At 40.9% G+C, this 15799-nt stretch overlaps 1 protein-coding gene across 2 annotated transcripts in view; it reads left to right on the forward strand.

The window, feature by feature from the left end:
- The first annotated feature begins 13432 nt into the window (after positions 1-13432).
- Positions 13433-15799, forward strand: part of ING3 (inhibitor of growth family member 3) — a 28409-nt gene continuing 26042 nt past the window's right edge. The window contains exons 1-2 of one of the 2 annotated variants that reach the window (XM_061414530.1): positions 13433-13607; positions 13853-13924. In XM_061414530.1, the coding sequence (XP_061270514.1) occupies positions 13580-13607; positions 13853-13924 (100 nt within the window). In that variant the 5' untranslated portion in view covers positions 13433-13579. The remainder of the gene's footprint in view (positions 13608-13852; positions 13925-15799) is intronic. The other variant, XM_061414528.1, reaches the window with a different exon arrangement.

Below are 15799 nucleotides of genomic sequence, written 5' to 3' on the forward strand. Positions count from 1 at the left end.
TGGACTGTGAAGAAGGCTGAGCGCCGAAGAATTGATGCTTTTGAACTGTGGTATTAGAGAAGACTCTTGAAAGTCCCTTGGACTGCAAGGAGATCCAACCAGTCCATTCTGAAGGAGATCAGCCCTGGGATTTCTTTGGAAGGAATGATGCTAAAGCTGAAACTCCAGTACTTTGGCCACCTCATGAAACGAGTTGACTCATTGGAAAAGACTCTGATGCTGGGAGGGATTGGGGGCAAGAGGAGAAGGGGACGACAGAGGATGAGATGGCTGGATGGCATCATTGACTCGATGGACGTGAGTTTGAGTGAACTCTGGGAGTTGGTGATGGACAGGGAGGCCTGGCGTGCTGCGATTCATGGGGTCGCAAAGAGTCAGACACGACTGAGCGACTGATCTGATCTGATCTGACTATCATATTTCGCACAGTATTTGTAACCCATTTTTAAATTAATACTTTATAGTGTATCAGGTGCATGCATTCTAAGTCCCTTCAGTGGTACCTGACTCTGTGACCCTGTGGACTGTAGCTCAAAAGCCTCCTGTGTCTATGTGATTCTCCAGGCAAGAATACTGGAGCAGGTTGCCATGCCCTCCTCCAGGGGATCTTCCTGACTCTGGGATCAAACCTCAGTCCCTTATGTCTCCTGCACTGGCGAGTGGTTTCTTTACCACTAGCGCCCCCTGAGAAACCCAATGTATCAGGCGTGATCGCCAAAATAATTAACAGCCCATAGAACAGAGGTTGGTCTCACCTGAGTGAGATTATTCATTCATAACTACATAATAAGTGAGGCTCAGAGAGTCTAGTAGGAAGAGCCAGGGCAGCTGGGGTGGTATGGAACACTCTGGTGGCTCCAAGCAGGTGCTCTTTTCCAAGCAGTAGAAATATATCAATTATTTATTATTTTAATTAAGAGTTCTACTTTTTTTTTTTTTTACAACAGTGTTAGGTTCACAACAAAATGAGGGGAAGGTACAGAGATTTCCCACATACTCCTTGCCTCCACTTGTGCACATCCTCTCCCAATATCAACATCCCCCACCAAAATGATGTTTGTCACAACTGATTAATCTATACTGACACATCTATACTGACTGAGTGAGTAAAGTCACTCAGTCATGTCTGACTCTTTGCAACCCCATGGACTATACAGTCCATGGAATTCTCCAGCCCAGAATACTGAAGTGGGTAGCCTTTCCCTTCTCCAGGGGATCTTCCCAACCCAGGGATTAAACCCAGGTCTCCCGCATTGCAGGCAGATTCTTTACCAGCTGAGCCACAAGGGAAGTCCATACTGACACATTGTAATCACCCAAAGTACGTATTTTGGAGAAGGCAATGGCACCCCACTCCAGTACTCTTGCCTGGAGAATCCCATGGATGGAGGAGCCTGGTAGGCTGCAGTCCATGGGTCGCTAAGAGTCGGACACGACTGAGCGACTTCCCTTTCACTTTTCACTTTCATGCATTGGAGGAGGAAACGGCAACCCACTCCAGTGTTCTTGCCCAGAGAATCCCAGGGACCGGGGAGCCTGATGGCTTGCCATCTATGGGGTCGCACAGAGTCGGACACGACTGAAGTGACTTAGCAGCAGCAGCAGCAGCAACAGCAAAGTATGTATTTAAAAAAATATGGTTCACAACTTTTGATGTTGTACGTTCTAAGGATTTGGAAAGATGTATAATGACCTGTAATGACACGTTTCCATCATTATATTATACAGAGTATCTTCACTGCCCTTGAAATCCACCTATTTACCCTTCCAGTCCCCCCCTGTAATCCCTGGCACCCACCAGGCTTCTTAACATTGTCATACTTTTGCCTTTCCCAGAATGTCGTAGTTGGAACCATGCTGTGTGTAACCTTTGCGTGTTGGCTTCTTTCACTTAGTAATATGCCTTACCTCCTCCACATCTTTTCATGGCTTGATAGCTCATTTCTTTTTAGCACTGAATACTACTCCATTTTCTGAATGTGCCACAGTTTATAAGCCATTCACTTACTGAAAGACATCTTCGTTGCTTCCAGCTTTTGGCGACTCTGAATAAAACTGCTATAAACAACAACGTGCACATTTTTTTGTGTGGATATAAATGTTTGACTCAGGGATCAAACCCTCATTTCTTACATTGGCAGGTGGATTCTTTATCATTGAACTGCCTGGGAAGCCCCTTGTTAGCTACCTATATAGCAATAAAAACATGATATATGATGGCTAGAAAGTACCTGAATATTTGGATATCTTATCCACTACATCTTTATTTTGGTCTCCAGCACTTTTTCCTTCCACTAAATCTAGACCTTCACCATTCTTCAAAGGACCTTCAGTTCTCAATCAAACTTGTGTAAATTCCTCTTGCTGAATAACTTAGTAGCATCTCCCAAATTTGACCATTTGGGACCTGAACCATTTCAGTTCACTTCAGTTCAGTCGCTCATTCGTGTTCGACTCTGCTACCCCAAGAATCCCAGCACGCCAGGCCTCCCTGTCCATCACCATCTCCCGGAGTTCACTCAAACCCACGTCCATTGAGTCGGTGATGCCATCCAGCCATCTCATCCTCTGTCGTCCCCTTTTCCTCTTGCTCCCAATCCCTCCCAGCATCAGGGTCTTTTCCAGTGAGTCAACTCTTTGCATGAGGTGGCCAAAGTACTGGAATTTCAGCTTTAGCATCAGTCCTTCCAAAGAAATCCCAGGGCTGATCTCCTTTAGAATGGACTGGTTGGATCTCCTTGCAGTCCAAGGGACTCTCAAGAGTCTTCTCCAACATCACAGTTCAAAAGCATCAATTCTTTGGCACTCAGCTTTCTTCACAGTCCAACTCTCACATCCATACATGACCACTGGAAAAACCATAGCCTTGACTAGACAGACCTTTGTTGGCAAAGTAATGTCTCTACTTTTGAATATGCTATCTAGGTTGGTCATAACTTTCCTTCCAAGGAGTAAGCGTATTTTAATTTCATGGCTGCAAACACCATCTGCAGTTATTTTGGAGCCCCCCAAAATAAAGTCTGACACTGTTTCTACTGTTTCCCCTTCTATTTCCCATGAAGTGATGGGGCCAGATGCCATGATCTTCGTTTTCTGAATGTTGAGCTTTAAGCCAACTTTTTCACTCTCCACTTTCACTTTCATCAAGAGGCTTTTGAGTTCCTCTTCACTTTGTGCCATAAGGGTGGTGTCATCTGCATATCTGAGGTTATTGATATTTCTCCCAGCAATCTTGATTTCAGCTTGTGCTTCTTCCAGCCCACTGTTTCTCATGATGTACTCTGCATAGAAGTTAAGTAAGCAGGGTGACAATATACAGGCTTGACGTACTCCTTTTCCTATTTGGAACCAGTCTGCTGTTCCATGTCCACTTCTAACTGTTGTTTCCTGACCTGCATATAGGTTTCTCAAGAGGCAGATCAGGTGGTCTGGTATTCCCATCTCTTGAAGAATTTTCTACAGTTTATTGTGATCCACACAGTCAAAGGCTTTGGCATAGTCAATAAAGCAGAAATAGATGTTTTTCTGTACCTCTCTTGCTTTTTCCATGATCCAGCGGATGTTGGCAATTTGATCTCTGGTTCCTCTGCCTTTTCTAAAACCAGCTTGAACATCTGGAAGTTCACGGTTCACGTATTGCTGAAGCCTGGCTTGGAGAATTTTGAGCATGACTTTACTAGCGTGTGAGATGAGTGTAATTGTGCGGTAGTTTGAACATTCTTTGGCATTGCCTTTCTTTGGGCCACTTACCAGACTGTATTTATAGGATTTCCCTAACTATCTGCTTCTTTTATCAAGATGTACATTCTGTAAAAGCAGAAACAGTGTTATAGCCATATTTTGTATCAGTGGTATTTGCTGTTTGATAAATGTTCACAAAAATGAACTAAATATTATTCTTTCTCAGGTTCTCTAGGAGCCTTATTTATTGATCACATTAATATTTAGGACTCCAAATGATTTTTTTTAAATACAGAGCATCATGAATTACCATATTACTTTCAGTTTCCCTCTGCCTACTCTTCTGTGCTAAGTTTCGTCAGATGTGCCTGATTCTTTGCGACCCTTTGGACTTTGCCCACCAGGCTCCTCTGTCCATGGTATTCTCCAGGCAAGAATACTGGCATGGGTTGCCATGCCCTCCTCCAGGAGATCTTCCCAATGAACCCGCATCTCCTGTGGCTTCTGCATTGCAGGCAGATTATTTACCACTGAACCACAGAGGAAGCCCCTGTTCTTCTAGGCAACTCTAATTAAAAGCCACTTTGGAAGTCAATCAACTCTTGTATCTGAGAGTTTTTGAAAATGTTCTTTTTAGAAAATTCTCATCAGCATTCCATTCTAGTTATTTAAATGACCGCTGGAATCCTATTTTCTTCACAGAGTTTAGTAGTTAGCAATAATGATAACTTTATCTTGCTCTCTCTGGTTGAACTTGGAAACTTATGAACTTGTGCTTGATACTCATGAATTCATTTATTCAATAATTCATTACATCTTTATTAAACTCATATTACCTTCAGATCTGTGGATCAACAGATGAATAAAACATGGTCTTTGCCCTTGAGGAATTCCAAATTAATAGGGAGGCAGGCTCTATACTACAGTGTAGTGAGTTTCATAAGATATTTATGTACAGAGTGTATAAAAAAAAGCACTGTATTGTCATGTTTCCACATTCAATTTCTTGAGAGGTAGGAATACCCTAAGTTTAGAAAAATGTTTTGCCCCTAGTAGCAAAATAAGACTTCCTAAGTCTTTAATGATTAAAAACAAGATTTATATTAAAATAAGAAAAAAAAACTTGACTTCTCCAAACACTGCTTCTTGTCAATATCATAAGGCTACTTTGTGATAAACAAGAAAAGAAAAGCAAAAGGAAAATATTTTAAGGTTTTCCAGCACTGTTAAATATCCGTACAGTCACTGAAATGTTTTCATGCTGTAACATAAAGAGAAGATGCTTGATAATTTATCTTTATATTACCAGTCTCACAAAAATGAATATTAGTGCACCTAAGGCTTTCAAAATCAAACACAGAAAAGTAGTTATAGACCATGATGTCATTGTGCATAATTACATTTATATCCTACTGTGAGAAGCCTCTAAGTAAGTGTTCCAGCATACCTAACACCTGGAGCAGATAATTTTCTTAATATACTCCCCTTTCTTAATAATTTAAGAAAATTATTTTCAAAAATAATAATTAAATGAAATAAATAATGATAATGTCCAGAAAAGAAATCCAGACAGTATACGTTCTTTTATTAAATTTCATTATATAGTCATGCTCGTAATGAATAATTAATTTTACAGTGAAAAGGAAAGAAGTAATGGCTTAATCCCTTTTAATTACATTTAAGCATTTTTTGAAAAGGGAAAACATACTGGTGTGTTGCACGAATAAAGAACTACATTAAAATGTAATAGCACTGAAATATCAAACAAGAAAGCTAACAATTTTAAAAGAATACATTTCAATTTTCAAGATATTATTTAAATTCAGGAATGTTTCATGTATGAGCTAAAATTTGCATTTTACAAACAGAAATACTACCCCAGCAGTTCACAATTTCACTGTTTTACATTTAAAATACAAATGAAAACTTCAAGTGATCATATAGAATTACATAACTGAATAATTCAAGTTCTGCATCTTTGTGTTTATAAACCAGCATGCTTTCAATGTTTATTTCCGACCCAGTATTTAACAGGAGTATGTAATGCCAATTATAAAAATTCAACCATAACTTCAGAGATTGTTTAGAACTTACACCAACAAAATATTTTTTCAGGGAGAAATGTTTTATCACTGACATTGTTTAGACTCACTGGCACATTGTGACAATAAAAGCAGATTGCAAAAGTCAGTTTTATTATTTTTAATCCTCCAAAGACAATGCTCCCTCTTATTTGCCGGCTCCTGTTGTAATGCCCTTGGAATAGAACTTACTGGACCATTTACTTAATGGTACTGTCAATTCTACAAATAATAGTGTTTCATGGTTATACTTCTGTACTAGACTCCGTGCTAGGTACTCTTATATGTTACTCTTGAGCCTCACCACAGTGTAATAGGGCAAAATACCCTTCTTTATTCTTATTTCAAGGGTGAAGTAACAGTCTTAGGAATATTGAGTAACTTGGCTCAGGTCATAAGAGCAAATAACAGAGACAATGTTCAAACACAAGTCTGTCTGATTGAAAAGCCGTTACACCTAATAGTGCTTCCGTTTATTCATCAAAAAGTAGGAATTGAGTGACCCTGGGAATAGAGCAGTGCTTAAGAAACAGACGTGGTCAGTAACATGTTCTGATTAGTTAAGCACCTCACTTTCCACAGCGGTGGCCACTCTCCTGTGTCTCATCGCCCTATATTAGTTTTACCTATTCAGAAACTTCACCTCCATGAGTATGAGTCATAGAGTATGTACACTTTAGTGTTTCCATTTTTTCCTATTCTTTCTGGAACTCTTAGCGATCAGGTATTGACACTTCAAGACTGATCCTCAAATTTTCATATCTTTTTCTCTTTTTCTTGTTTGTTCTGCTTTCTGTATTGATTTCATCAATCCTGATTTCCAAGACTTACCTTTTTAGAATTCCCCTGCTTATTTCATCTGGTATCAATCTCTCAGAGTCCTCATTTCCTTAAGTGAGTTGTTACATTTGAACCTGAGCCCATTTCCAACAGAAGTTCTTCTTTGTGTCTGAGGAGCAACCCTATTGGGTACTAGTGTATCTGTCTCCATATGAACTCTCTCACTTTTCAGTGGGCCAGACCCATGCTTACTACCTTGTTAAAGGGTCCCTGCATTTTGTGGAGAGTCTCAATTTGGACTCTACCCTCATGCAGGGGTGTAGGTCTGGGGTCTGTCCTTGCCTGGAGAGTCCTGGGGACGGGGGAGCCTGGTGGGCGCCGTCTATGGGGTCGCAGAGTCGGATACGACTGAAGCAACTTAGCAGCAGTAGCAGCAGCCTTTTCACTTATGATTTCAGGTGGATGGTTGGCAACCTTCTTTGCAGTTTGACACCCAGGAACCAGGTCAGGAAAGTAGAACCTTCTTTAACGACATCTCTTTAGTAAGTATTGAGAGTGGGAATGGCTGGAAACATCCATAGGTATGGAATGTAAGACTATTGCCCTATTGCTTGGACTTCCTTGCTGGCTCAGCAGTAGGGAATCCCTCTGTGGGACTTCCCTGATGGTTCCTGGATAAGAACAAACTGTCAGTTTCACAGAAGCAACAGCCCTTTGAGGTCACCGGCTTTTTGCAAGATGGTTAGTTTTCAGTCAGCTCAGTCACTCAATCCTGTCCAACTCTTTGCGACCCCACGGACTGCAGCACACCAGGCTTCCCTATCCATCACCAACTCCTGGAGCTTGCTCAAAGTCATGTCCATCGAGTTGGCGATGCCATCCAACCATCTCATCCTCTGTTGTCCCCTTCTCCTCCTGCCTTCAATCTTTTCCAGCATCAAGGTCTTTTCCAGTGAGTCAGCTCTTCGCATCAGGTGGCCAAAGTATTGGAGCTTCAGCTTCAGCATCAGTCCTTTCAATGAATTTCCAGGACTGATTTCCTTTAGGATTGATTAGATTTAGCTCCCTACAATCTATGAGCTGAAGCCTGTTTTTAAAAAATGATAATGAAGACAATTTAGGTGATGTAAGAAAATGTTATTTAACACTTTTTGAAGTGGACCGTCTCCATTTGGAGAACTGCATAATGAGGTTGAAGGCAGGAAGCTTTTGTAAAGTGAAAAATAAAGAACAAGGAAGAGGTTAAATATCAGTAAAAATATCTAATCTGCTGGGGCCACATAGTCAAGCTTGCTTGGTTGAAGGAAATACATATAGAGCCCACAATGGGCTTGGGTTTTGGGGATTGGCTGACTGGATACACTGTGTTTATGGTCAAGCAGAACATTTACAGGGACATGAAATATGTCTATATTTTAGTTTGCAGATACAGCACCCATGGAAGGAGTGGCTCCATCTTTCAACTAGAAATTTCATTTTCGCTCTGCTACAGTCAGAACTCCACCACCCATCAATTAAGGCAATAAACTCTCTAGTTCTTTCTGTTCCAACTTTTGCTCACTATTCTGAGTTGATGCTTCATTTCCAGCACATGAGGGTTTCAAGCTTTTTATCCAGAATTTCCAGTTGTCTTGAAGAAATGATCTTGTGACAGCTTCATAACCAATTATCCAACATTCTGTTCAGTATTTTCCCTCTCCCATGCACTGAACCCTCACTTAGCAATCCTCTCTGCAGTGTCTTCTTAATTCTGCTCCCATTAGTCACCTGCCATCCTCTTCCTCTCCTCTTCCCCAGATTCTTCCATCACAAACACCCAGGAACCAGGTCAGGAAAGTAGAGCCTTCTTTAACGACATCTCTTTAGTGAGTATTGAGAGTGGGAATGGCTGGAAACATCCACAGATATGGAAAGTAAGACTATTGCCCTACTGCTTGGACTTCCCTGCTGGCTCAGCAGTAGGGAATCCCTCTGTGGGACTTCCCTGATGGTTCCTGGATAAGAATCGCCTGCTAACGCAGGAGAGACGGGTTCAATCCCTGATCCAGGAAGATCCCACGTTCCACAGGACAACTGAACCATGTGCCACAAGTAGAGAGTGGCCCTCTTCTCACCACAACTAGAGAAAGCCTGTGTACAGCAACAAAGACCCAGAGCAATAAAAAATAAATACAAGAGTCTGCCTGCAATGCAGGAGACATGGGTTCAATCCCTGGGTTGGGAAGGGTTCAATCCCCTGGAGTAGGAAATGGCAGTCCACTCCAGTAGTCATGCATGGAAAACCCCATGGACAGAGAAGCCTGGTGGGCTACAGTTCATGGGGTCCCAAGAGTAGGACATGGCTTTGAGACTAAATCATCACCTTATTCTCTGCTTATAACTGATCTAGTAAATGGCTCAATGGATTTTAAAGATGTAAAATTAGAGAAGTCTTATAAAGATAGCATTTTACTCTATTATAGAGGTCTATCAGGGAGCATATATTGATTGGCACAAAGTGAAGAAAATATCTCATTTCAAGTTTTACTAGCAAGTTTTCAAGATGATAGTTTTCTTTGTAAGACAGGGAAGCAGCAGAACCTTAAGCCATAGGCAAAGCTTCCCCTGAGGACATGCTATATGAAGAATTTAAATTTTCCTTTGTCTTGGACTCCTGTCCAAGACGGTCATGTTGCATCTGCTTTGAACCTCTTCTGATTCCTTCTACTTAGCCTTCAGTGCAGTCTTCTCACGTAGCCTTTCTTGAACCAATTCTCTGAATTTAGTATGACAGTAGCAACACAACAGGTGAGTTCTAGGTGGTGTCCAGACGCAAAATCAGCAGGGATCTAACGCAAAGCTAAGAGTAGAACAAAGGGGCATCTGCATATGGATAACTTACAAGGGGTCTTAACAGTCTTAATGATGATGATAAAGAAGCTGTCATTTATTGTATAATATTTCTCAGGCATTAACCTAAGTGCTTTGCATGGATGGTATTATTTCAATCTAACACTCCTATAACTTTGTTACTATTGCTATTTCTGGTTTACAGATCAGGAAACAGAGGCACAGAGTGTTAAAATAACTTTCTCAAGATCACACAACTCATGTTATCAAAAGTGACAGAGAAAAGGAGAAAAAGGCAAGGAAAAAAACAGAGCTTCTCTGGAGTATCTCAGCAACAGGAGTTTGTGGACCACCTATTTATTGTGTTGAAATTAATGCAATTCTGTCACTCTGACATCAGTTTTCAAGCTTCTTCATTCCCAATTTAAAATCCCAAGAGAATGCATCTGATAGGTCCGGCTTTGGTCTGTTCTTGGTAAGTTAATAAGCTCTAATCAGCTGTACAGTAATGTAATACAGATATGGTCATCCCTATATAGAAGGGGCCCTTCCTAGAAATGCAGTAGTGGTTGTTAAGTGGGCAGCTACTCCAAGTAGTATCTGTTATATGAGTTAATGATGTAAGAAGCTATGACATCTGTGTACAATTTTCTGCAGCTGATACATGGTCAAGAATAATAATTACAGTCATTACATACTCTTGGTATAAGATAGGCTCAAGGATGTATTGTACAATATAAGCAATATAACCAATATTTTGTAAAAATATAAATGGAAAAAACTTTATTTTATAATAAACTATAAGTGGAAAGCAACCTTTAAAATTGCATGAAATAAAACATTAAAAAAACAAATATCAAATCATACATTGTACTCTTGAAAGTAATATGTTATAAGTCACTTATGCTTCAATAAAAAAAGAAACAAAGAAAAAAACCAACAAAAATCACATCCATTAAATAAAATACATAGGGTGTAAGTGCTATAATTTTTTTATTTCTCTGGAGTGGTGGATATATATTGACTGAATTGCAAATGATATATTATCTCTGTTTCCTTAATATGGAAAACTCCCTGAAGAAGCTCAAATTAACCTGAAATGATGGACTTCTATTTCTTCAATTTTTGACAGCATGTTCTTTCAGCTAATTGTGAATGAACCACCTGCTGAAAACAACCAAAAATGCTGGGTTAAAAAATCAAATAAATTGATGTACTAGTAACAAGTGAAGAAAATCTCACAGGGGATAAAAAGAAAGGCAGCAAGAAAAATGAAAGCATACTGAGAAGTAAGTGAGGGCCAGTGGGCTTCATGCCTGTCTTGATCAGGGGACTCCAGAAGAAAAAGTCTCCCTTGAGAATCTATAACAAGCCACTTTGATTTGAGGCCCAAATTCATTCAATCTGTACAATCCAATAAACCTCAAGTGGATAATTTAATCTGGTACTAGAATTGATGGTGCCTCCAAGAAATTTACAGAAGCAAATTCTAATAATCTCTAGGAAAACTTAGTTTTAACTATGCTGCTGCTGCTGCTAAGTCGCTTCAGTCGTGTCCGACTCTGTGAGACCCCATAGACGGCAGCCCACCAGGCTCCCCCGTACCTGGGATTCTCCAGGCAAAAACACTGGAGTGGGTTGCCATTTCCTTCTCCAATGCATGAAAGTGAAAAGTGAAAGTGAAGTCACTCAGTCGTGTCCGACTCTAGCAGCCTACCAGGCTCCTCCGCCCATGGGATTTTCTAGGCAAAAGTACCGGAGTGGGGTGCCATTGCTTTCTCCGAGTTTTAACTATGGCCTGTAAGAATTTCCAGTTACAATCCCAGAAACACACCACAGAGTCACAGATAATAACCCACAAGGAGGCAGACACCATGTGCAAAAGTTAGGAGAAACAGCAAACAGCACAAAAGACCCATAACATTTTCAGTACTGGATTTAACAGAGTACTGCTGCTGCTGCTGCTAAATCACTTCAGTCGTGTCCGACTCTGTGCGACCCCATAGACGGCAGCCCACCAGGCTCCCCAGTCCCTAGGATTCTCCAGGCAAGAACACTGGAGTGGGTTGCCATTTCCTTCTCCAATGCATGAAAGTGAAAAGTGAAAGTGAAGTCGCTCAGTCATGTCCAACTCTTAGAGACCCCATGGACTGTAGCCTACCAGGAACCGCAGTCCATGGGGTTTTCCAGGCAAGAGTACTGGAGTGGGGTGCCATCACCTTCTCCATTAACAGAATACAGACTATTCTTAATTTGTATAGGAAATTAGAAAATGGCAGAAAAAGAGAAGCAAACAGAACTCATAAAACTAAAAAGTGTTTGAAAAATTTGAGATGGACCATATAAAAGAAAGGCTAAGAGAAATGGAGGATAAAGTGAGAAATTCTTACCAATGTCCTATAGATGTTCTAAGATATAATGGAGAAAAATAAGAAATAACACTAAAAAGATAAAGGGTGGGAATTTTCTATAATTGTTGCAGGACATTATTCCTGAGATTTAGAAATCCTCTTAAATCCTAAGCATGGTTAAAAAAAGTTTGTGTGTGTGTGTGTGTGTGTGTGTGCTTTCAAGGCAAGAGAAAGGGAGGGAAGGAAGGAATTCAAACCTAGATTCACCACTGTGAATTGCAAAAATATAAAAAATGTCTTAAAAACAGCCAGAAGAAGGAAGGGAGGGAGGAAGATTTAAGTCGCTAAATCCTGTCCGACTCTTGGAACCTCATGGACTGTAGCCCGCCTGGCTCCTGTGTCCATGGGATTTTCCAGGCAAGAATACTGGAGTGGATTGCCATTTCCTTCTCCAGGGGATCTTCCTGACCTAGGAATCGAACCCAAGTCTCCTGCATTGCAGGCAGATTCTTTACCAACTGAGCTATGAGGGAAGCCCCAGATTTTAGATAAAAGTACAGAAAATAAACTAGGTAATTCTCATTGAGACTCAGGTAAATTTCCTTCGCGATTCACCAATCTGACAGGTAACTCTCCTGATTAAGAACTGTGGAAAAGTCTAGTGTATAAGAAAAAGGAGGGAGAAAAGAAATGCAAATACATAACGTGTTTCAGCTCCAATATGAAAAACAGAAATAGAATATTAAATTATGAACTAAAGACACATTTCCCTGGGGGGAAAAAAAGTTAAGTAAAGACAGGTGAAAAATAACAATACCCAATCTCTATTGAGTGTTAACGTTTTTAAGAAAAAGGAAACAAACTCAGCAGTGAAGGGCTAAATATAACACGGTTGAACAAACGCGGGAAGTAATCGAAAGAAAAAGACAACGTCCGGGGTGACAGACGTTTAATACAGTTTATTTATTCAACCTTATATAGTTATTGCAAAAATAACCCATTAGATATTAAGACATCATCCGTTATTCCTGGTTGCTCACTTTTTTTCCCGTGAAGGTGTACGTATATGTCAATTACATTAGAATGAAGACGAGACGGACCTCAAAATACAGTGTATAACAGGCTATCGAGAACTATTGATGCATCTTTCAATACAGGAAATATTTATTCTATGTTCTAAGTGTAAACTATTTTAGTTATACGGTAGCCAACCAGACGTCCCATTTGTGTATTTGGGACTGTTTACTGAGGATACATTCCAGGAACGAGCTCTGTTTTAAACAATCCCAATTGCCCGAACTTTGCTGATTATTCTAGCGTTAGAACCTTCGCCGTCTGCCTAGCACTACTTGAAATCCATGACTCACAAACGTCGGGGCATGGAATCACAGCAAGAAAGAACAGGTGAAAAGTTCTTCCCAGTTGTGTTCTGCAGGAGCATACAACTCCCGTCATCCCCCGTGAAAAAATCAACAAATAAATAGCGGCACCGCATTTCAGATTCTGCTGCGCACGGCTCGCACCGGCGCCTGGTTTTTGTAGTTTCCACGTGGAGAACTGCCAGCAAGTTCAAGCTTGTTGGGGAGGGACTAAAACTACACTTCCCACAAGGGCGCGGGGGCGGGGTCCAGTCGGTTGCGTCATTGATTCAGCCAGCCAATGACCGCTCCGGGCGGCGGTGAGGCAAGCGCCGTCAGGCGCCAAAGTGCCTTTTTTTTTCTTTTTTTTTTTTTTCCGCCGGAGCCGAGCGGGTGCTGCTAGCGGAGGCGCCATATTGGAAGAGACAAAACTCCGGCGACAGCGAGTGACACAAATAAACCCCTGGACCCCCTCGCTCCCCCAGCTCTAAGGGCCACGATGTTGTACCTAGAGGACTATCTGGAAAGTGAGTGGGCGGCGCTGGCTGGCCCGTCCGGGGTACCTGCGGGCGGGTGAGGGCGGGAGTAGACCGGCTGGCGGGATGGCGGGAGGGAGGGGGAGGCGGGGGATGTTTCTTTCTCACGGTAACTGGCAGCCTCGTTGTGGGCTGCGGGCTCTCTCGACCCCCCTCGACGCACGCACACACGCAGTGACGTAAACGCGTACTTTCGCCGTTGGCCTCGCCCCTCTGACGGAATCTCCTTTTGACAGTGATTGAGCAGCTTCCAATGGACCTGAGGGATCGCTTCACTGAGATGCGCGAGATGGACCTGCAGGTGCAGAGTAAGTCGGCGCGTTTGCCCTTGTTCGCTGCGCGCGTTCAGTGACAGACTTACGTGCCATCGACGTCAGCGGCTCTGGTGTTTGGCTCTCCTCCGGCTCATTCGCTAGTACAGAAGGAGTTGTCAAAAAGAACTGGCAATGCCAAATCTTGCCTCTTCTGTCTACCACACTACTTTTCTCCTGACTTACAAGAGAAGGTGGCATTAGAGCACGTATGCTCCTTTCTCGAATTTGGGACTGTGCAATAAAAGTTTCTGTACTTTTTTGAGAATGTAGATACGATTTAGTGCACATCGGCATAGATGTTGCGAAGATTTTGACTTGAGACTTTATGTGTAGAACATAGATTTCAGCATTTATATTTTTGTTAAAGTTGATGCTAGGCAAAATTCAAGAGCGGACAACACATAGAAGCAGAGGTTATATGTAGTTATTTAGAGACTGTGGTGAACTTGGAACGTCCCATTTGAAAAGTTACACGATAAAGGATGCATTCTCAACTGTCAAACAGTATGATAGTTTGTCAGTCAAAATGGGAAAGGAAATAAAATTTTACAGTAAAGCTTCTTGTCTGCTGTAGCAAAATTTTTTATTTTTCTTTTGGTTATAGCTTGGTGGTCAGGATACTTTTTCCCTAAAATAACCTTGCTGTTTCACAGAGCAGTATTTAGTTTATATGGTCATGTTTTTGATTTAGAGAGGGTAGAGAATAAATAACTTTAGAGGTAACAAGGCAAAATTTTGAAATAAGAAAACAGCGCTCAGTACGCTTGGAGTCCATCATGCTCTGAAAGAACCTCACACACCTTCCCCCTTTGTGAAATGAGTATAATATAGCTGATCCAGCTGTCTTGTAGAGATACTATATTAAAAATTAAGAATGTGAAATGAATGATGTGATACGTAATTAAAGTGTATAACCCAGTGTACTTTGTTGGCTGCGTGTCACTCCTTTGGTTCGGAAAAGTGTAAGTACTCCTTAACTGTTTAAGGGCTATTCCTGCAGAAGACATTTTTTGATCCCCTGTGTTCTAGCTGTATTTAGACTATACATAGAATTAGGTTTGAGGTAAATTTCTTGTGCTGACAGATTTTCTTAGAAAAGTATAGTTAGGGGAAGATCTGGATTTTGGGGTGTGATAAGGAGGAAAGGAGTATCACGGAAAGCAATCAGAGAACAGAACGTTCCAGAGTGGGAATCTTGAGGTAGCTAAGAACCTGTCCCCCCACTTCTCTACCACCGCTGCACACACTTCCATACCCATTGATCATGACTTTTCTTTTCTCAGCCTCCTGTTGGTTTTATGTGGTACATAATGCAAGGTGATACATCATGGAAGTCACCTTTTGTTCACATTATAGTGTAAAAGTCTGAATTCTGTATTTCTTCACCTTGCTCACAAAATTCATTTTAACTTTAATGTAATTGAAATGCTAAACATTTGCTAAAGTGGTATTTTCTACAGGATGGAGCATAGTCATCAGATAGATCTGAGTTCATTTTAGGGCTTAACTGACTTAATTCATTGGCCTTAACCACATTACCACTTCTGAGGGATTTTTATGGTCTTGAGGATTAAAAGAAATACACATAAATTAGAATGTTTAGTACCTGATACAAAAGTGGGCATTCAATAAAGGGTAGTTGTTATTTTGTACTTTATATCACAAATGTTAAGTTCTCTAACAATTTCGACTTGATTATATAAATCAGAGGTTTTTTTAAACTAGCATTTTTTACAATAATTAGAATTGTCTAAATTTAATAGGTATTACGAATTAACAAGAGATACCTCTTTGTAAGGTAAGAGATGCACTATTGAGCACTGCAGATCTCCCAAACAATATAGTAAAAACTTTTCCTCAGTTTACCCA

Source organism: Bos javanicus, chromosome 4 (genome assembly GCF_032452875.1).
Source record: "Bos javanicus breed banteng chromosome 4, ARS-OSU_banteng_1.0, whole genome shotgun sequence".
Classification (NCBI taxonomy): domain Eukaryota; kingdom Metazoa; phylum Chordata; class Mammalia; order Artiodactyla; family Bovidae; genus Bos; species Bos javanicus.